Source organism: Clytia hemisphaerica, unplaced genomic scaffold (assembly GCF_902728285.1).
Source record: "Clytia hemisphaerica strain Z4C2 unplaced genomic scaffold, Clytia hemisphaerica genome assembly, whole genome shotgun sequence".
Lineage (NCBI taxonomy): Eukaryota > Metazoa > Cnidaria > Hydrozoa > Leptothecata > Clytiidae > Clytia > Clytia hemisphaerica.
This window is the reverse complement of record NW_027103573.1, coordinates 1,479,340-1,501,079: the sequence shown is the minus strand read 5'-3', so window position 1 is coordinate 1,501,079 and position 21,740 is coordinate 1,479,340. Positions and strand designations below refer to the sequence as shown.

Here is a 21,740-nt window from a genome sequence, read left to right as displayed (position 1 = left end):
CAACAGTTTGGAAATAATCAACCACGGGGAACGAAAAGCACGTCACAATAAATTTATCTGCGGCTCCTGTTACTACTGACAGACATTTTTTGATTCACATTGAAAAATTAGAATACATTTTGAAACTTTTCGTAAAGCTTTTCTTCTAGAGGAAGCATTTGTGAAAGTGAAAACTGAACACCTATCAAGATGTTTTTACGTCTGGTGCTTGTATCGGTATTTTACTCTACGCATGCGCAAATCTTCACCACAAGTGCAAAGAAAGGGGAAGGTTGTACATCAGTGAAGACACTTGTGACAGAACAAATCACGGAATGCGTTTTATCGTGTCGTGGAATGGAAAATATAACATCTTTGTACGATCATGAAACGAAAACGTGCCGATGTGTCGAAGAGAGTTGCTTGGCCGAAGAAAGCAGTCCACAAAAATCTAATAGTTCAGCTTACTATTTTAAGGTATGTTTGAAAGGTCACAGGACATAAGATTGATTTTCATCATAAACATACGTACCGTGAAAAGCACAGGCCAAAATCCTATATTGACCTGTGCCGACCAATCGAGATTCTATTCAGCGCGCAATCAACGCAGAGAAAAGTAACCATGACGACCATCCAAGATCTTGGATGAGGGTCATAGTCGATATTTTTATTCCCGTCGTTGAAAACACAGCTCAGAAATGTCATCAACGCTTTTTAAAAACAGTCAATGATAGAGAATCATAACACAAGATTTCTCTATTTCTCTATTATTTCGATTCCATTGAAGTAATATTACCATAATTAATAATTTAGTAATTACTGTTCTACATTTGGAAATCATGTAGAAGATTTCTTTTGAAAGAAACTCATTTCAATTACACTTGGAAGTTTCTGGAGAATTCGTAAATAGTAAACTGCATACTGATACAGTCTGCTAGACATTAATATGGTAATATTTGCTCTTCATCTTTGATTCTTTCTACAGTGATTAGATTGACACATGCGCGATAAAATTTCAATTATTGGTCTTCAGAGGTTGATATATTCTTTGAAAACTCAGCCTCTGATACTCAGGGTAAAACATACGGTGTAAGCTGACAATTTGGTATGCAATATAACCATGTTTTAACAAAGCTTTAAATGAGCTTTAGAATAGCTTTGAGAGCCTTTCGATTTCGGGGTCTAACCATGAAAAAGAAAATGATTTTTTCGTACCTACCATAAGTATGGGTACCTAAAAATATAGGTTTTATGACCTTAAATTCAATTTTGTAATCTCTAGATTCGAGAAACTTGATTTTTTGAAGGGATTTTTTATAAAATTTTGAATAACTTCGAATTTCACGACACTTTGCGATAATTAATTTTAATTTACAGTAATATATTTCTCAGTCTTATCAACCTCTATGAAATAATCATGCTTAACATTTTACAATTTTACAGTTGTAGGCGCACGGTGGGCCTCTTAACCAGTCGTCTTTACAATATTTTATTTTCAGTAACGGGTTTGTTACAGATCTTCTTAAAGTAGAGTTTTGTCCGAGGACTTCCTCTAACCTTATATATCCAGCTGCCATTCTTTTGTAATTTTGTTTTCTCCTTAGCCTTTCTATACCATTCTTTAATAGTTTCGTGTTCTTTCTTCTAAATTCGTCTTTCTCTAATTTGTGGACTGATGCCAGAATCTGAAGTTTCTCTTCTTCGTTCTTTAGCACGACTTCCAAGGGTCGCCATATTTTTGTTTTGAATATTTCGTCTTTCCGAGCTCCTATTCTTTCTGCGTTGACGATGTTTACCTTTAATCCCATTTGGTTTTGTACAACTTCTTCAACATAATCCTTATCACCTACACGTTGCTCTTCTAGGTCTTCATGTTTGTTCTCTCCGAGGTTGTGAACAATGATATTGTACTTTGTTAAGTTTGACCATCGTTCTTCTTCTTTCTCTTCTTTGATGAAATTCTTGATCGTTACCTATTGTTGCTTCAGCTCATGGTTAGTAATGTTGAGCGTATGTCTGTTGTTGCTTTGATTCTATATCGTTGTCTTTTTTCTTTAGCTAATCTTTAGCGATGCTAGCGTATGTCTGTTGTTGTTTGGATCCTTTAACGACATCATCTTTGTTTACAAGATCGTCGATCTTCTTCTCCAGTCTATCCAGTCTAGCGAAAACACACTGCTCATCTTGATCTTTCTCTTTACCTTCAGTATTTGTTGCCTTGTTATTGGTCGTTCTTTGTTTACTTGTTTTGATCTTCTCTAATAAAATTGGCGTGACTGTGATGCATTTCGCACATTCGAATCTACTGAAGGCAAATCTGTACTTGGTAGGCTGGAAGCTCCGAACAGGCATAATGAACAAATTTTTGACACTTCCTACACTGCAAGACATCGTTATCCCGTATTATTTCGTTTATAAAGCATTTATTTGGGGTGCAGGATCCATATTTTGATGAAATTTCCGTGTTAAGATTTTCAGAAGTTTTCGCCATTTTGTTGCATTGTCAAGAGCACAACCGTACTAGTCTGAATCGCAGACCTCTACAAAACCACAGGTAGTATAGGTCTGCTTAATGATCTACCAACCGCTTTCCGGTTCGCAAAGGAAATCTTGGCGAGTAATTTGATTGACATTGTTGTGCGCGCAAAAACGATCGTTTCGAACGTTTTCAATGGAATGTTTACATTTGAAATTCGAATCCCAGACCAGAAAACAAAACAGAAAAAAGATAAAAAACAATATGATGCGCGCATTATGTACAGTCTGTAGATTTATTTTTGACTTTTGCTTTTAATAAGATATCTGGTCTGTAAATTTATCAAAACTTTTCCATCAGCTCTTCGGTCGAAGCTCAAAAAATACAAATATGAACACAAAAGTGAAAGAAAACAACCAGAAACACTCCAATCTCTTCAAGAAATTGGAGCTAAGTACCTGAAAAGATACAAAGCCCACACAGTATTAAAAAGTGAAATGCCAAAGTTGAAGAAAAGTTCTTTTTTTTTGTTTTAACATTTAAAGGCCCTTGTTGAAGGAACAACAACACTCCCTTTTGTAGAATCATAAAGAAGTAATGTCAGAAATATTCAATATGACTCCCAAAATGTACTGTATATACATAACTAGAATACCTTGAAATAATCTGCAACATATCTGTAGAACTGACAAAACAATTATCTGGAGCCAAAGTGATCAACAAATCCAGTGTGGTAAAAAAATTATACACTCATGCAAGTCCAAATTAAAGCATCAAAATGTAGTTTTACGAAGCAAAATTTTGTTGGTGCACACAGAAGATACATCAAGGCACTTAAATTCAATAAATCTAATTTCTCATCTTTTACAAAATCTCCACATTAAACAAGAAAGGAGGAAGAAAAACAAGCAATCTTCCTTCCGCCTACTTTTTTTTCCAAAATCCAAATATATTTTCCAATCTATGATTTGGTGCCTCACAGAAAATTTAAACATTCGTAATGTTATATTTGTAGACACTCGCCAGCTAAAAATGTCTTTAGCCGTATATCGGCTAAAGGCGGCAAATCTCTGGACAAAGGAAATATAGCTTATTAAGCATCCTCTATTAGCCAAATTCTGGAGCCGCTCGCTGCGCTGCCGTGCGCAGCTTGTAGGGACAAAAAATACTTTCGCTTTCGTTTTTAGGCGGCATTTGCAGATATTTGGTAAGAAAACAGTGAGACTCCCCTTCTTTTTACCAGCCAAAAATTGGAAAAAGAGATTGGATTTATGTTGGAACTTTTATTGGATTTCAAGAAAAAGCCTCTTCCAAACATGAAACGTTTATAATCACTCATCGTTTGGGGAATTTTCAATTATCCCAGCCTCAGTCTTTGGCCTATAGCCTATGAACTTTTTGTACTGTATATGCTTTATTTGGGCTATTACTTTTCTTAGAAAAACTTTCTTGCTCACTTTGGGCCTCAATTGAGTATGATAAGTAGATTTTGGGTTGGGAGATAGGTAAAAAGTAAAACCATACATAAACATGTTTAAGTGTTTGAGAGTATTTTGACTTCATGTTATGTTTTTCTTATCTTTACCACCACAAAATTATCCAACAGAATAGAATTTATAAACTATTTTCAAGCATAAAAATATTTGGCTGATGCAAATTTTGTACAAATTTCATATATTTAATGATAAAGTAAAAACATCTCGAAATTTTTTTATCGTAATCCTTTGTACAGTACTTGGGAAGTTGGAAGCTTTTCCACCGAACAGAATTGAGCACTGAATCCAAATAAAAAGTAATTTCAGACAGTGCTTTAGGCATCATAACTTTGCCTGAAAATGCAATGACTACAAAGTGGATTTGTACCGTCAAGGGCTTAACTTGGGACAGTCTGACAAAACATGGGACAGCAATTCGGCAATCATTTTACCAAACCTCCAAAGTCATTTAATCAACATAGTCGCAAATCATAGAAAACAAACTTGTTGTCAACAGAGATTTAACAGTGAAAGTACAGTCCAGAAAGTCAACCATCCCATGATATGACCACTCGTCCCAAGTTAGAGCCGTTGATGGTGTGCTTGATATCCAAAACAATAATAATCCATTATATGATATACATAGTCATGTCAATGTCGTAACGTACTTTCAATTTCTTGCGGTACTTCCAAAATTTCAGAATTTTTGGGCACTTTCTTCGGATTTGCTTATCCTTTTCTTGTCCTGGATCCAATCAAAGCCTGCACGTAAAACGTACTACAAAATCAGTTACTTTTATAACATTATAACTCGGTCTTTGACGACTGGGAAGATTCAACGACAAAATTTTGAGAGTTAAAAGTAAAGTTTATCCTTCAGCACAGTCAGTGATGAATCCGATCCGACCGATGGTGTCTCTTTAGCCATTTTTCAGATGAATAAGATGAATCATGAATTTTTTTTTATCTAAGGGGATGGGTGAAACCATGTTTGAACTATGAGCCTATATCTTGGATATCTCTCTCGTATCAAAACTGTTCATTGCAATCGAAAAAATCTTTCCCATCTGAATTCCATGATAGGGAATGTTTGTGAAGCTATTATAGTCATTGTTTGTACCAATATAAAGTTACTTCTGCAAGTTAGTAGTCTTCATCAACAGCTTTCGAAAGCAGCAAAATCGACAAAACTACTTGAGTTATAAGTTTGTAAACAAAAAAGCAAGTTTCACACATTCATTATGTTCAAGGAAGAAGTATTGTCTGTTATTCCAATGCATGATAGAAGTCTATTCCAATACATTTAATGTTGGTTCCAAGCAGTATTCTTCTTCTTTCTTCCCAAGAATCACCAAATCTACTCAAAAAGCACTGTTTTGCAGTGCTTCCCCAGCCAAAAATGTAAACAAAATGGCTTCCGCCTCGATTTTTGTCCCGACACGGGCATCGACTGCAGCGCAGCGAGCGGCTCCAGAATTTGGCTAATAAGGAGCACGAATCCGTTAGTGGATGCCAGCAGCCTACAACCGTACAGGTTTTAAAATTCTTGAAATTATGAATTCTATGAAAGTACATTTATAACAGGTTGTAAAAAAGTAAATTATACAATATTGAATTAAGTTTGCAACTTTGCAGGTTTTAAGGGGTATCCACTGGTCAGGTGATTGCCATCGATATTATCTAGGGATAAGAAAAGGACAAACCGAGCTTTCAAAATGGGTAATCAGATCATTTAACTCCGGAAAATTCTTTTTGATGGTGATAAAACAATAGAGAGTGTGCCAAATTAAACACTCAATACCGGGCTACCACTTAATCGGTTAACCATTTAACCGGTATAAGAAAAGTGACAAACAGTTTCGCAAAATTGTGAGCTGTTTGTCCAACTATCCATAGGCGTGAAGTTATGAATGTCATCCTCGGTCGCTTTAGGCTCCCTCATTTAGGCACAGATATCAATCTATTTACCGCGTAGCACGGCGGAAACCCGGCGGTATTTCTCATTCGTCAGAACTTGTCTAAAATTGATAGCAATTTTCATTAGAATAATTTACCGCCGCCGCCGCCGGGTTTCGCGGTGTTTTGCGGAAACCCGCCGGTAATCAACATTTTTCATTAGAATAATTTACCGCCGCCGCCGCCGGGTTTCGCGGTGTTTTGCGGCAACCAGCCGGTAATCAACATTTTTCATTAGAATAATTTACCGCCGCCGCCGCCGCCGGGTTTCGCGGTGTTTTGCGGCAACCCACCGGTAATCAACATTTTTCATTAGAATAATTTACCGCCGCCGCCGCCGGGTTTCGCGGTAATTTGCGGAAACCCGCCGGTAATCAACATTTTTCATTAGAATAATTTACCGCCGCCGCCGACCGCCGCCGGGTTTCGCGGTAATTTGCGGAAACCCCAAAGGGCCGGCGATTTGCACAATTACTTCACCGCTGCGCAGCCTTTCGCAAGATATAGTTTTTTCTTATTCAAAATTTTTACTTTCGCGACTTCGGCGCAGCGGCAAAACCCAACGCGCAGCGCACCCTTTCGCATGACATAAACCTATTTATTCTTTAAAATGTCTACCTTCGCGGCTTCGGCGCAACGGCGAAACATATTACGCAGCGCAACCTTTCGCATGATTACACTTTCTTTTCTGACGACATTTGATCTGACGTCACTTTCATTCTCAGAAACTCTGTATGAGCTTCAGTTGCTGTTAACAAAGATTTGCGCTGCGCGATATGTTTCGCCGCTGCGCCGAATCCGCGAAGGTCATTTCAGGACACAAAATAACTCTTTATAAACGCGAAAGACTTGCGCTGCGCAATATCTTTCGCCGCAGCGCCGAAGCTGTGAAGGCCATTTCTGATGTAAAACTAATCATATAAAATGATATTTTAGCATGGATAATACTGCTTCGCGACTTCGGCGCAGCGGCGAAATATATTGTGCAGCGCAAGTTTTTGCATGATTTCACTTCCCCTGACAACATTTGAACTGGATATAAAATAAATCATAACATATGCGAAAGACTTACGCTGCGCAATATGTTTCGCCGCTGCGCCGAAGCCGCGAAGGCTGTTCCAGACATAAAATAACTCATACCATATGTGAAAGACTCGCGCTGCGCAATATGTTTCGTCGCTGCGCCGAAGTCGCGAAGGCTGTTCCAGACATAAAATAACTTATACCATATGCGAAAGACTCGCGCTGCGCAATATGTTTCGTCGCTGCGCCGAAGTCACGAAAGCTGTTCCAGACATAAAATAACTCATACCATATGCGAAAGACTCGCGCTGCGCAATATGTTTCGTCGCTGCGCCGAAGTCACGAAAGCTGTTCCAGACATAAAATAATTTATACCATATGCGAAAGACTCGCGCTGCGCAACATCCTTCGCCGCTGCGCCGAAGTCGCGAAGGTCACGTTGCCCCACTCGCCGGCAAATGTCACTTTTCATCAGAATAATTTACCGCCGCCGCCGCCGGGTTTCGCGGTAATTTGCGGAAACCCGCCGGCAAATTTCATTTTTTTATTGAAATATTTAGAGTTTGGTCAAAAATAATCGTTCAAACCTTTTTGCGTTCATTTATGACATAGGTGTACGTTTTTTTCAGAGTGAGCTTAAAAAATTTCAAACACATTTGAAATAAAGTTATAAAATAGCTAACATGATTAGTATTTAAACTCTATATAAATCAAATATTTATAAATATAAACTTACTGCAGTGACTTAATAAAACAAAATTAAACCTTCACTTATTACCCTCATCCCATCGTACTTAATCTCAAAAAACTCTTCCATATAATAAAAGCGATCCTTCTCTTCATATGATTATCAAATTCACAGAGGTGAGACAGGGGTGTAATTCTACTACTTTGTCAGCCTTTTGTTATGACTATGATCAATAAATTTAAAAAATCATTGTCTCTTGCAGTAACTCATTTTTCGAGTAGAATATTTGAATCGATTCAATTTAGAAAACGATTGTTCCGCCACTTCGGTGTTCATGTCAATGACCTTTTGGAATTTATCGAGATGGGAGGGATGATATAAGCAATTATTTCATTTTTCAAACTCAAGTTTAAGTCTATGCGCTGCCAAACAATATCTATTTTCGATTAATAATAAGATGGATTTTGATTTTTGATTTCATAAATTTCTTTCATTGAGGCTAGAATCCTATTGTGGTTGTGTCTAAACTCTTTGCTTGAGCCTATGATCATATTGTTGTAGGTGTTTGTCTATTACTATTGCGGTAGTCTCCGGGTTTCCGCCGGTGATCGTCTATTACCGGCGGCGGCGGCGGGTTTTGAATTTAGAACTTTCTTTGAGAATGGAATCATATTGCAGTAGTCTCCGGGTTTCCGCCGGTGATCGTCTATTACCGGCGGCGGCGGCGGGTTTTGAGTTTAGAACTTTCTTTGAGAATAGAATCCTATTGCAGTAGTCTGTGGGTTTCCGCCGGTGATCGTCTATTACCGGCGGCGGCGGCGGGTTTTGAATTTAGAAATTTCTTTGAGAATAGAATCCTATTGCGGTAGTCTGCGGGTTTCCGCCGGTGATCGTCTATTACCGGCGGCGGCGGCAGGTTTTGAATTTAGAACTTTCTTTGAGAATAGAATCTATTGCGGTAGTCTGCGGGTTTCCGCCGGTGATCGTCCTATTACCGGCGGCGGCGGCGGGTTTTGAATTTAGAAATTTCTTTGAGAATAAAATAATAATGCGGTAGTCTCCGGGTTTCCGCCGGTGATCGTCTATACCGGCGCGCGGCGGGTTTTGAATTTAGAACTTTCTTGAGATAAAATAATATTGCGGGTAGTCTGCGGGTTTCCGCCGGTGATCGTCTATTACCGGCGGCGGCGGCGGGTTTTGAATTTAGAACTTTCTTTGAGAATAGAATCCTATTGGGCGGTAGTCTGCGGGGTTTCCGCGGTGATTGTCTATACCGGCAGCGGCGGCGGGTTTTGAATTTAGAAATTTCTTTGAGAATAGAATCCTATTGCGGTAGTCTGCGGGTTTCCGCCGGTGATCGTCTATTACCGGCGGCGGCGGCGGGTTTTGAATTTAGAACTTTCTTTGAGAATAGAATCCTATTGCGGTAGTCTGCGGGCTTCCGCCGGTGATCGTCTATTACCGGCGGCGGCGGCGGGTTTTGAATTTAGAAATTTTTTTGAGAATAGAATCCTATTGCGGTAGTCTCCGGGTTTCCGCCGGTGATCGTATATTACCGGCGGCGGCAGGTTATCTATGACTAGAAATCCATAGCGGAAATAGCACAATACCGGCGGCGGCGGCGGTAAATAAGTCAAAATCTGTGGTATACTCGGCTCCCTGCGGTGGCAAAAAGTATTATGACCTTAAATTCGATTGTGTAATCTCTCTAGGTTCGAAAAAACTTTTTTGAAGGGATTTTTGATAAATTTTTTAATAACTTCGAATTTCACGACACTGCGATAATTGAAGATCTCGAAAATAGTTATTTTATGAAAGTACCTATATTAGAGATTGTAAAAAAGTGAATTATACAATATTGGATTAAGTTTGGTGGCTAAGAGAGCCTAAAGTGCAACTTAGTAGGTTTTAAGGAGTATCCACTGGTAAGGTGATGTCTTTGCTGTTAAGCCATCGATATATATTTTCCTAACCTCAGCAAACTTAACGTTTTCTTTTGTTGAACTTTTTAGGGAGAAGACGTTGGCTATTATTCTTCTTACGGTAAGCGGACTCATTCGTTCAGTTTCCACATTGCTTTTTCAATGATCATCCCTACTTACCCAAATGAAAACGCATCTTTTTTTACAGCAAACATACTCATTAACACGTTTTAATATAAAAATTCGAAGTTTTCAGACTTCAAAAGTTATTGACAATCGTTTAAAGAGGTATAAAAATCAGATTCGAATCTGAAAGTCCGCATTAACCTAGCACCCATTTGTGCCTAAGTATGAAAAAAGATTTAACAACCAAATTCATTTTACAGAAGATGCAGTCATCAACTTCCGTTACGACGAAGGAGAAAAAAAGAACACTGGGACAGGTGGAAACACATTTAGTATCTGGCTTCCTGGTGGAGGTCTAACACCTGACGTCAGCAAAGGATACTTAACCACCAGACACACACCTCTCTCAACCAATGGGCCGTATTTTACAGGATTGGGTCACATCCCTTGTCTTAGGTACGTTCTCTATAAAATACTTGAATTCTTCGCCAATCAAGCAATCAGCTTCTCTTGAAGTTCCGAGTTGACATGTCATTTAATTATTTGTTTTGATAGTGAAATGCTCATCAGAGAAAGATAAATTAGGTTGATTGGTTAAATTGAACCTATTATACGATTCCTTGCGCAATTAAAGACTTCTAAAATTTCTGTAGACGATGCTATCGTCTGTTAGAGGGGTAAACGGTGTAAAATATACATGTACAGAGTCGGTAGAGTTTAGGCCTCTGCTCAACCTCTAGTGGAAAGATTTATTTTTGAGGCTCTTATGGTACAGGAAGTTCTAGAAGGTTCCCGTCGTCACAAAGAGTCTATAGACTTCTGCGATTCAAACTAAAAGAGATTCGTCTATAGACTTCTGCGATTCAAACTAAAAGAGATTCGTCTATAGACTTCTGCGATTCAAACTAAAAGAGATTCGTCTATAGACTTCTGCGATTCAAACTAAAAGAGATTCGTCTATAGACTTCTGCGATTCAAACTAAAAGAGACTCGTTTATAGACTTCTGCGATTCAAACTAAGTAGAGTTTGCAACACTGTAAACACCTACTCTTTTTTTTTTTTTTTTTTTTTTTTTTTCATCATTAATTTCTTGATCTCCAAAAGTATATTGGTTCTTCTTACAAGAAGTTGAAATATTTTATGTATATGTTATGTATATAAATGTATATAAAATTCTACGATTCAAACTGATACGAAGTGGACAGCTAAATCATTAATGGAAGCTTAGTTGGCTGGTCGGCTACATAGTATAGAAATAGTAAATCAATGGGCAACCTAATATAGAGGACGCTGAAAAATAGGTTCGTCGGATAAGATGATATAGATAAAAAAAACATATAGGTCGAATTGTGTAGGTTGTCAAAGTCCTAGTTATGCAATGAAATAGTAAATATTAAATATTAGGGAGAAAAACTACTTATATGATAATATTTTAATATATTCGTAGGAGATCAAACTGAGAAGAAAATTCGAATTTAGAATAGACTAGACGTAATAGCGCAACATCGAATTAACATCAAAACTAAAAATTCGGTTAAATTTGTAGATATTGTGATGGCAAAATTGTGGAATGGCTGCGGTAAAATAGAGTATAGTTCGGTCCTCATTTAGGAATATAAAATGCTAGAACAATGTTTTAGATAAAATAAAATAAATATTAACATAAAATAAATATATCAAAAGGGGAACGCTAGAATCGCTGGTGGGCTAGAAAACACAAGAAGAGTGGTCCAAATATAAGCAAGTGATTGAAAATAAATGACCTTAGAAAATAGACTAGGCTGCAAATGCTAAAGACTACACGTAAGTATCAGATACTAGATCGACTGTGTTGATTAAGTTTGTGACTCGAGGTTGAATTGAATTAGCTTAGAGATTTGGCTAGCGCCCTATCAAAATAAAAATTCCAGCATTTATCAGCAAAGCTTTCCTTTTTGTCAATTCGTTTGATATCAACAGGCAAGTTGTTGAAGCATTTTGCGGCCTCATGTGCAAAGGTGCCAGTTAGACGAGATGTGTCCTCAATGTCATGTGCGACCAAATTACCATTTCGGAGCTCTCTGTCTGGATCCGGTTGTCTATTAAGTTTGAGGTATGACGGCCAGCTGGGGTTGTGGAGAGCGCTATGGGCAATCTTGGCGATTGTTAGATCAACCATCTCAGAAACTGGTAACCATTCGAGATCGATTACGTCGCTGGTTCTGGCATAACGTTTGAGCACGAAGCCAGCGGCGGCGTTCTGGACTTTCTGAAGACGCTCAATCTGGGCTTTTATCTTGCGCTGCTGCCATGATGCGGTGTTCTTGAATCGTTTTAAGCAGCGTAACGTGGCAAAACAAGATCTCATGGTATGGTTGACATGTTCAGTCCAGTCTAGATGCTCATTAAATCTAACACCGAGAATTTTGAAATTTTTGACCTGTTCAATATCCTGTCCAGCGCTTTTGATAACCGTGACGAGTTCCGCGAGGGAATGGCGTTGTGCAAGTTGTCTGGTCGAAAAGATTGTCATTTTTGTCTTTTTTGTGTTTAGACAAAGATTGTTTTGCTCAGACCAAAGGTTGATGTTGTCTATTTCATTTTGGACCGATTCGATGGCGCTTTGCAGTTCTTGGATCTTTGTGTGTCGGAGTAGCGTAGTATCATCGGCATATAGCAGGTATGTGCTCGGACCGTTGGTGTTTATAGTGGTCACATACAAGTTGAACAAGATCGGGCCAAGTATACTCCCCTGTGGAACGCCAAACTATACGTCTAATTTGCTCGATGATTTATCGTCGATTTGGGCGTATTGTTTGCGTTCTGATAGATAATCTCTAATCAAATAAAGTACTTTTCGAGAGAAGCCAAGGTTACTAAGTTGTTTTATTAAAGTTCGATAGTCAACGGTGTCAAAAGCCTTTGAGAAATCGGCAAATACAGATAGCGTTACTTCGCTTCTGCTCATTGCAACTTTAATATCGTTTTTCAGCTTGAGTAGGACGGTTATAGTTGAATGCGATTTTCTGAAACCAGATTGACTCTCGAGGTAAATCGATTTTTCTTCGATGTGCTCGGTTAATTGTTGGAGGATAATTCTTTCAAAGACTTTTGACAAGATTGGCAAGATGCTGATTGGTCTGTAGTCTGTCAAGGATTGGGGGTCGGTGACTTTGGGAACTGGGCAAATTCGACTAGTTTTCCATTCTTCTGGGAAGGTCGATGATTGGATACAGTTATTGATGATATCGGTTAGAGGTGATGTGAGATATTGGGATACTGGCTTGATGAATTTTGAAGGGATGTTGTCGGGTCCGGTGGAACAATCTGATCTAAGTTTCTGGATAGCTCTCGAAACTTCATCGTACGTAGCAGGACGGAGATGGAAGCTGTCTGGATGTTTCGGGTAGTTCTTCAATGAACGATTTTGAGAGGTCTCCTGCATTTCTTCCTGTTGTCCTCATGGCAGTTGAGTTGAAAAACTTGTTAATTTCGTCTGGATCAACGTCCATGCGTTTTTGTCTGGGATGTAGTAATTTGTTGATGACTTTCCATGTTTCGGCTGAGGATTTGTTAGCTAGGAGGTTCTTAAGAAATTTCTTTTTCGCTCCTCGGATGGTCGATTTGAGGTTGTTCCTCACGTTTCTTAGTTGGTCAAGTTGTTCATTGTTGCGGTTATTTTTCAAATTTAGCCGTAGTTCATTTTTCTGCCGTTGTAAATCTCGGACATCAAGATCTTTCATCCATGGGGACGAAGGACGGGTCAGTTTGTTCTTACGTACAGGTGCGTGACGATCGATGCACTCCGTGATAAGTTTATTAAGTGCACTGACTTTGTCTGAGGTGTTATCGAAAGCATACACAATGTTTAATGGTAGCTGTTGAAAATCATTGATGATAGTAGTCTGCGAGTACTAAAGTTCGTTCGTCTCTAATGTATTTGTGCCGCGGTTCATATCGAGGTTTGTTGATTTTGAGGATACAAAAAGGTGAATCGTGGTCTGAGATTTCGTCACATAAAACAACATCGCTCGCTATAAGTTTGGTGTCAATGTTTGTGATAACATGGTCGATTAGAGTTTTGGAATTTCGTGTTGGTTGGGCTATAAGTTGTTTGAGATTGAGCGTTCCCAGTATGTTCTGGTAAGCTTCGTTTGCTGGTGACGGTACAAGTAAATCGATGTTAAAGTCACCTGTAATTATTATTGGACCATGATGAACAATTGCGGCTTGGGAAACAAGTGATTCGAATTTGTTGAGCCACTCAAGTTTTTCATTTTGTTTACTGCTTGGCTGATACACAATGCCAATCAAGACATTCGAGAGACGGTTCTTGCCAGTCAATTCAATCCACTGGTGTTCAATAGTTGTGTCAAAGGATTCAATATCTTTACGGGCTTTGTGTTTGATGTCTGTTTTGATGTAGTATCCGACACCACCGCCACGTTTAGCATCTCGGTTTCGAAAGTCTTTTTCGTAGCCATCTATTTCAAGGTGCGATAAAAGGTTCTTGTTGTCTTTCAACCAGGTCTCGGACATTGTGATGATGTCGAATTGGTGCTCTGAGACGTATGATTCGAATTCGGTAAAGGTAGATGCCATAGATTGGGTGTTGAGATGGGCTACGGATAGATGTTTACGGTGCTGGTTCAGCAGAGCAATTGATGGACTGACAAAGTCGTTAGGAATATGGTCGGCAGAGGCGTCCAGATCTTCAAAGTTTCGAATGTTGAAGAACGGTTGGATGACCAATGTGCACGTATGACAGGTCCATTGATCTATTGCTTAGTCCTCTATTGGGCTAGAATCCGTTTTCAAGTTTATCCCGTCTTCTAAATGTTAATGTTAATGTTAATGTATATATTCTTTAAAGTCGAAAAATGTGTACAAATCTGTACTAGCTTGAAAGCTAATAGAGTTCGACTGCCTATTTTACAAAATGAATCATTCATCATCGTCTGTCAATGCCCAATCGCTGACGATTTCTTCTGTAGAGCATTTTGGTTTGTAATTTGAAGATATTTTTGTTTGGTTTTGTAATTTTTTAACGAGGCGTAGTTTTGTTCTTGGGCTTCCTCTTACGCGCCAGTTGAATCCTTTATTGTTATTGTTCTTGTTGAGTTTCTTTGCTTGTTCGTGCATCTCCTTGATCTTTTTCCGTTCGTTGATTGTGAAATCTTCCGTTATACTTACCTGAAAGAAACAAGTTTCTTTTAGCATGTGTAAATTCTTCATGATAAGATCTTTGTCATGTTGACTTTTATTGACTTAAATTACCCATCATCATCATCCTTCGATCTAGGTCCGAGAGGACCTAGGTCGGAAACAAACAATACCCCTCTCTCCACAGTTCACGATCGCAGCCATTACTGTTCCGAGCTTTAGCGTTTCCAGGCCTGTTTCCTGCTTTAGGGTGTCGAAACCAACAGGACACTAAAGTAAAAGATCTGAAATTACTTAACTTTGTGAGCGAAAACAATGCCCTGCAAAAGCAAGCATCCTACTTGAATCCTAAATTACTACCTTGTGTAGACGATATGATTGTCTAGCATTTCTGTAACTTATACAGACTTCTTGATCCATTTAAACCTTTCGACATCACATTATAATTTCTGGAAATCTTTTTTCTTGCAGCAAAGGCATGCTCCAAGATGAATGCACGAAAAGCGGCCTCACATTTGCGTTACGTTTCCGTGACCCGAACGTTACAGCTACATCCCAAAGCACAATGAACATTATTTCGCCTCATGGTTGGTCAGACCTCGGCTTTTATATCCATTATGGTGGTCAAAAGGTTACTCTACAACTTTGGTCTAACAGCTTTAGTTTAGGATGTTCACCAAAGACAGTAAACATCTATGAGTGGAATCATTTTGTTATTTCCGTCCGAATCCGACCAACTTTAAGAATGTTTTGTTTCCATAATGGAGAGCTTTTTGCAGAAAATGGGAATTATACACCAAAAACAGCTGGAGGTAAATATTGTTGTATATGATTGCTCAATGGGCATAGGCTACCTTGTGTGAGGAGTTTCAATGTGTAAACTTCCAGTAAGTCCCCGCAAAATTTTACTCCATTAAAGTAGATGAGATTCAAAGCATTATTTCATGATTCCATCTTTTAGTTAAAGTTGCGAAGATGTTCATTGGGTGGCGGTATGGTAGCGGACACAAACACGCCCTAGATTTTGACGACATTGCATTATGGGAACGATACATAGAAGCCAACGAAGTGAAAAGAATCTATCAGGTCAGTCCAGTTTAAATGAAAAACGTTTTAGAGAAAACAAATGAAACAATCAACTCAAGCAGTAGGGAGGTGGTAGGGCACCCTAAAAAGGGGCGTTTCAAAAAGGGCGACGACAATAGAGGAGTATATTTATGACACTCATTCCCACCTGCCCTTATCCTTGTAAAAAATAAAACATACACGTTTTTTTCTTTATTAGAACCCAGTTTATAAGAACATTTAGGCTGAAATTCGTCGAAAAATTAAGAACATCTTAAGAACATGCGCAGCCTCAGTTTGGAAAAAAAAGACAAGAAACTACAATTTTTTCCTCTTTTTAAGCAGTTTTAACCGAATTTAGGGATGGATTTTCTAAAATCGAGAGTCAAATATTGTCCAAATTTTACCAACTTTAAGTGCTCTCTATTTTGCATGATGTTGTCGATTTAAAGTAGTCCGAAAAATTAAGAACGCATTTAAGAACATTTTAGGCTATAAATTGCTAAAAAAATAAGCACATCCAGGCTCAGCCAAATTTTAGGTGTTATAATAAAAAAAAAAACGTGTAATTTGTTAGGCGATAAATCAGACTTTGAATATTGTAAACTTAAACAAATTTATCCCATTTTTTCAAATGCTGAACGCTTTGAGAGCGGTCATGACATAGTTGTAATCCTTTAACCGTAATTCCTTTTTACTTCACAGGGTCTACAAAATGATGATTAAATGGCTGAGGGAAAAGATGATTGAATGAATGAATAACTGAATAGCCCCGTGAAACTCACCTGTGGCGGCAAATAGCAACTATATTCAGCGCGCAATCAACGCAGAGAAAAGTAACCATGACGAAAATCCAAAATCTTGGATTAAGCTCAAAGTTGATATTTTTATTTGCGTCGTTGAAAACATTAAAAAAATGTCATCAATACTTTTAAAAAAGAGTCAGAGAAAGAGAATCATAATATCAAAAATCTGTCTATCATTTCGATTCCATTGGTCGCTGTCGAGAAGTTGTGCAGTATGTATATAAAAATATGAAGTACATTAGAGACTATCTAACTAGTATTTTGCACTCAGCCAGTTTTGCAACACTTATTGTTTTGATATGGATTTTTTTTTGCAAAATTATAACAAACTACGTAATTATTTTATCGTGTCAACAATTTCAATTTAATTGAATCATGGAGGTACAAAGGAAAACAGGAGTTTAATCTGTTGGTAATTGGTCGTTAAAGTCTTTTGATTTCTTTTATAAAATGTACCAAAAGAAATTCTAAGCTCGCCCAACGAAATAAAACTCTTTAGTAGAACTCAAGTTTGCTCTGAACATTCTAATTATCAGTAGTGAAGATATTAGCCTTCTAATATACGAGAATTAAATAAAACTTAGCCCCACAAAACAAGTTTATGTTCCATTTCGTTATCCGTTAAATTTTAAACATATATTTTCTTAAGCTAGAAAATGTAAAGTTATTTATAAGCACACGCAATTTCGGAATCAATTTTTAGACAAAGATTCGTCGGAGAATTTTGGAGGAGAATATCAAGCAATTGAGTTCACATTTAAGAAAATATTAATTGGAAAATCTTATCATTAGATGAAGGATTACCAAGTTTACAGGCGTTTTTTTAGTCCAAATATTTTCTTACACCGATGTCAGAAACAATGGATCTTGTCTCATCTAATTTCTAAAACTGAAATGAGCCAATAAGATTTCACCAATTGACAAAAGAGCTCATACACCATCGTCCGAGATTCAAAAAAGGCCTTAAAAATGGTTTTCGTAAGGCACCCCTTAGATCAGGCCAAATTTTTGATAAAACAATCATGGACAAAAGGTTGTAGACAAATGAAATTTCAGTGAAAAATGGTGAGAAATAGGGCAAAATGACTCTTCAATGCGTCTGAAAAAGGAGGGAAGTTAAAAAAACACTTTTGAAGTCGTTGCATTGCTTTTGAATTGCTTTTGAGGCAACCACAAGCAAAAAATCAGCGTTTTGATACTGGTGTAAGCCAGTTAATCAAGCCCTTGTGGTTTGCTTTTGTGGTTAGACTGCAATGGGTGACTTTGAGAGACTTTGAACAGCTTTGAATGGGTTTGGAAAGCACCCGGAACCTCTTGGGGACTTGTTTTGGATCGATATTGAAGTATTTTGCAAATATTGCAGAAGTCTACAAACCTTTTGTCCATGATTGTATGCTCTTAATAGGGTGCAGAATTGACAAAAAAATTGCCCTTCGAATATCCTGCAGTTTTCGAGTGAATCGATTTTTAGTTAGGGTTGCACTGAAGATCTTTGATTTATTGTGTTTTGTTTGTTATATTGGTATATAATGATTATTAATTATGTTTTATAAAATTTACATTAATGATTAAATATTACTACAACCGAAAATTCGATGAATTTCTTATTTTGGGGTGTAAGCTGTTTTAAAGGAAGTGTAGACTTTGGCGGGTGCTTCAAAATATTAAAAAATGAATGATACAATTTTATATCATAACATTTTCTTCTTTTTTCAAATTGAAGGATTCTTTCAAGAAATATGCCGTGTAATTTCAAAAGAAAACGATACTCGAAAATAATATTAATTTATTTTGAAGTAAGTGGGGGTAAAAAACATGTCGGGCTAATGACGAATTTCTAATATCTTCCTTCCCCAATTTTCATTTTCTTTTAATTTGTGAGTATAAGATAAAAAGGGTAGAAAAGGGAAGATTCTTTTGGAGTATGCGTGTTAGGTCGTGATGAGAGGAGAAAAAGGGGAATAAAAAAATAAGAAAATGATGAAAATGTGGAAATTAACGCGAAAGATGGGACCAATGATAAGTGAGAGATGAAGCTTATCGAACTTTACCATCTGATGTATCTTCTTCTTCAAGGCTTCAAGAGAGAGAAATACATGTTACCTTTTAGATTTATGGTTTGAAGACTCGTATGTGAAGCCCTCAGTCATTTGTTTTGATCTGTCTAGTTGGTTTGGTGAAGATCGTAGATGACGGATTTCATACTCAAAAAGAATTTAAAACAGTGACCTTCTTTAAAACACAGGGACACCTGATTATCAGAGGGAAATTATTGAAGGTTCTAGAAGTAACTCTTCATTATTTTTATATAAACTTTGTTTCACTTTTTTCGACAGATTTGGTACATGTTTTTTCTTTTATAAGCATAACGTTTATAAGTATATGCAGGCTCAGTTTTTGGTACCTAAACAATGGCTCTATTGTTTGAGAACAATAGAATGCTAAGCATAATGCGAGCCTGATGTAGTGGCAGACACTTGCTTATAAAAAAAAAACATGTATTTCTTTCCTGACGAGATTTTCTTGGGGACGGGGGACCAAAAGTCAGGGTCGGTTGAGCCACCACAATAACCTTTACTGTGAAAAAATTTCAAATGTATTTTTCATAATACGGCCATAATCAGTTATATAATGATCGTCATGAAATAAAATGTCGTCTTATGATGTCATCACAAACTGATTACAGTTATCGTGTATCTTTTTCGATCATCAAAAAGTGATATATTGCAGTGAAAAAGGTATTTTTAAATTGATCATATGGTCCTCTTCTTTTCAGAAGGAATGAAATTCGTCAACTTTCAAATAACTATCTCATTTGCATACTATTTCTTGAAAATCTCCTTAAATAAAAGGGATTTTTGGTATGTCGAAAGCATCTTTAATTGTCCTGAATAAAACCTTAAAATATTTTTCTAATTATTTTCAAAAATTAGGCTTAAAACTCGAAAAGTTAAGAGCATCCGAAGGCTTTAGAACTTTTGGATGTTCTTAAAAAAACGATATCTTTGGAAATTAGTTAGAAAAAAAATGTTTTACTCTGGACCACAAGTACTCAAGGAATTCTAAGTCTGACTTGAGTTTCAATGAAGGAGATGCAATCACCAGAATTTGATGAACATCCATTTAAATTCAAACCCAAAGTCTTCACAGTCTGCTCAGTGTCGTTTTGGAAGGGATGAGATTTCAGGGTGTTTTTGAGACAGGGTTGACAACGCTTATTTGCTACCAGGTTGAAAGCTGCATTGATTGACCGAATTTGGAGATTCTTTCACCGCAAAAAAGGTGGTCTCCAGTTCTGTCTCTACCAACCTTTTGAGCAGGGTTGAATATAATTATAATTTCCATGTTGAAAGAGCCTCGATTAACCGAATCCTTTTAAGAAGAGTTTTGCATGGCAGACTTTTTCTGAGACATAAAAGTTTGGAACTCCCACCAAACCTATTCAACATGGTTAGGTATGGATGATTATTTTCTAAGCTGCCTCGATTACCTTTACGTGCTTTGTCTCGTTGGATATTCTACCAAATTTGTATAATAGGGTTTAGTTCTTTCCTAAGGTGACAGTGTCTCGATTAACCAATCCTAATAAACAAAGCTTTGGAGAGAAACTTTCTTTCTTGAAATTTGGAATCTTGTTAAGATGTTTCCAATCCATCGACCGCATGAAAGAGAAGACTGGGGAGAAAAATGAAGAGGAAAAATATTAAAAGAAAAGTCATTTGAAGATGAGAGAGAGAGAGAAGAAATCATTTGGAGAGGAAATTGGAAGTCTTTGCAATCTGGTGCAAGAGATTTAATATTCAAAAATCCTATAAAAAGTTATGAACAAACATTGGTGGAAAACAGATTAACTTTTTTTTGAAAAAGTTTTTCTCCCGAAAATTAGGTGATAAATATGCGTGAGAATCATTTTTGTGGCATGGAAATTTTTTGCTGAGGGGTTGAAAAGCGGGATAATGAAAGGATCAGATCTGGTAGCAATTGTCCTTCCTTGGGACGCATGGCAACAGTTTTTGGAAAAGATTCTATTTGGCATTAGAGGGGCAAAGCGAATAAGGCTAGGTTAAAGTCTATATAGCCGTCGCGAATTATTGAATTTCCCAATAAAATAAGACCTGGGATGTAGGGTTCAGATTGGTTTACCCAATGAACACGCAAAATTACGTCATCAATCTGACTGTTCATCCACTTGCATAAATGTTGAAACTGAAAAGCACGAGTTTGAACAATTCAATTATGACGTTGAGCTGTTTGTACAAATGGAATAAATCTTAATTTCTTTTAAAAAGATGGAGATTAATTTTCTTTCTTAGGAACATATAACCTCACTGTGCCACAGGAACGATGGGTACCCCCTCCCTCCCCATTGGAAAATGTGTCCAAAATTTCGTCCCTCATGGAAAAATATTTCAGCCCAGCTGGGAAATTAGTTTCTGTTTTATGGCCATTTGAAATTTAACGGATGAATTGCACTCCATACCTTATATGTAGATATTTGAAGATTGAAACATTATTGAAAAATTATTTCTCTGTTGGGATTTCGGTTAAACATTTCCAATGGGGCTTTGAGCGAATTCCCAGACAGATTACTCCGAAAGTTTCTATCTGTAAGGGTAAGATGACGTCATTTTTTCTTTGGGTAGTTTGATAATTAATAAGATAAACAGTCATTGTTCAACTTTCGGACCAAAAGTTTGAAAGCTTTAAAAAGAAGGTGTTTTATTCCATTCATAAATTGTTTATTCAAATAAACACAAAATCTTTGATTTAGGGACGGCCTATAATAAACCTTTTGTAAAATTCCCTTTGGTTGCAAACGGTCTTTTTATGCTTGTATTCTTCCTTGTTTGGCTTTCTTTGAAATTTGTGGGCAAGAAAAAAAATTAGAAGTCGTAACGTTATGTATTTGCTGGTCTGGTTGGTATTGGGCTCTTCCAGAAAATCTTTGTACATGGGGTGGAGGATATATTGAATATATTGTCCGGGGGTAGTGAAAAATGTACAAAATTTCCCTTATTTGGGGGGGGGGGCGGCAAAACTGCTATGTTTAGGGGTAGTTATAAATGTCTGAGGAGTCAAAT

The 21,740-nt window shown here is 37.4% G+C and overlaps 1 protein-coding gene and 1 long non-coding RNA gene across 2 annotated transcripts in view; one reads left to right on the top strand and one right to left on the bottom strand.

The window, feature by feature from the left end:
• Window positions 1-21,740, bottom strand: part of LOC136801200 (uncharacterized) — a 39,187-nt gene that overhangs the window by 2,949 nt on the left and 14,498 nt on the right. The gene's annotated exons all lie outside the window — the stretch shown is intronic.
• On the top strand, window positions 108-18,250 carry LOC136801198 (uncharacterized). The gene is made up of 6 exons (XM_067057834.1): window positions 108-456; window positions 9,610-9,640; window positions 9,906-10,101; window positions 15,260-15,600; window positions 15,750-15,874; window positions 16,559-18,250. Exons 1-6 carry the CDS (start codon window positions 190-192, stop codon window positions 16,577-16,579), a joined length of 981 nt encoding a protein of 326 aa, XP_066913935.1. The 5' UTR covers window positions 108-189; the 3' UTR covers window positions 16,580-18,250.

Excerpts from the sequence above, each read along its gene's own strand:
- LOC136801198 (XM_067057834.1), top strand. The coding sequence starts at position 190 with ATGTTTTTACGTCTGGTGCTTGTATCGGTATTTTACTCTACGCATGCG. Across the intron at positions 9,641-9,905 it reads TGGCTATTATTCTTCTTACG|AAGATGCAGTCATCAACTTC; the intron begins GTAAGCGGACTC and ends TTCATTTTACAG. Across the intron at positions 10,102-15,259 it reads GGTCACATCCCTTGTCTTAG|CAAAGGCATGCTCCAAGATG; the intron begins GTACGTTCTCTA and ends TTTTTCTTGCAG.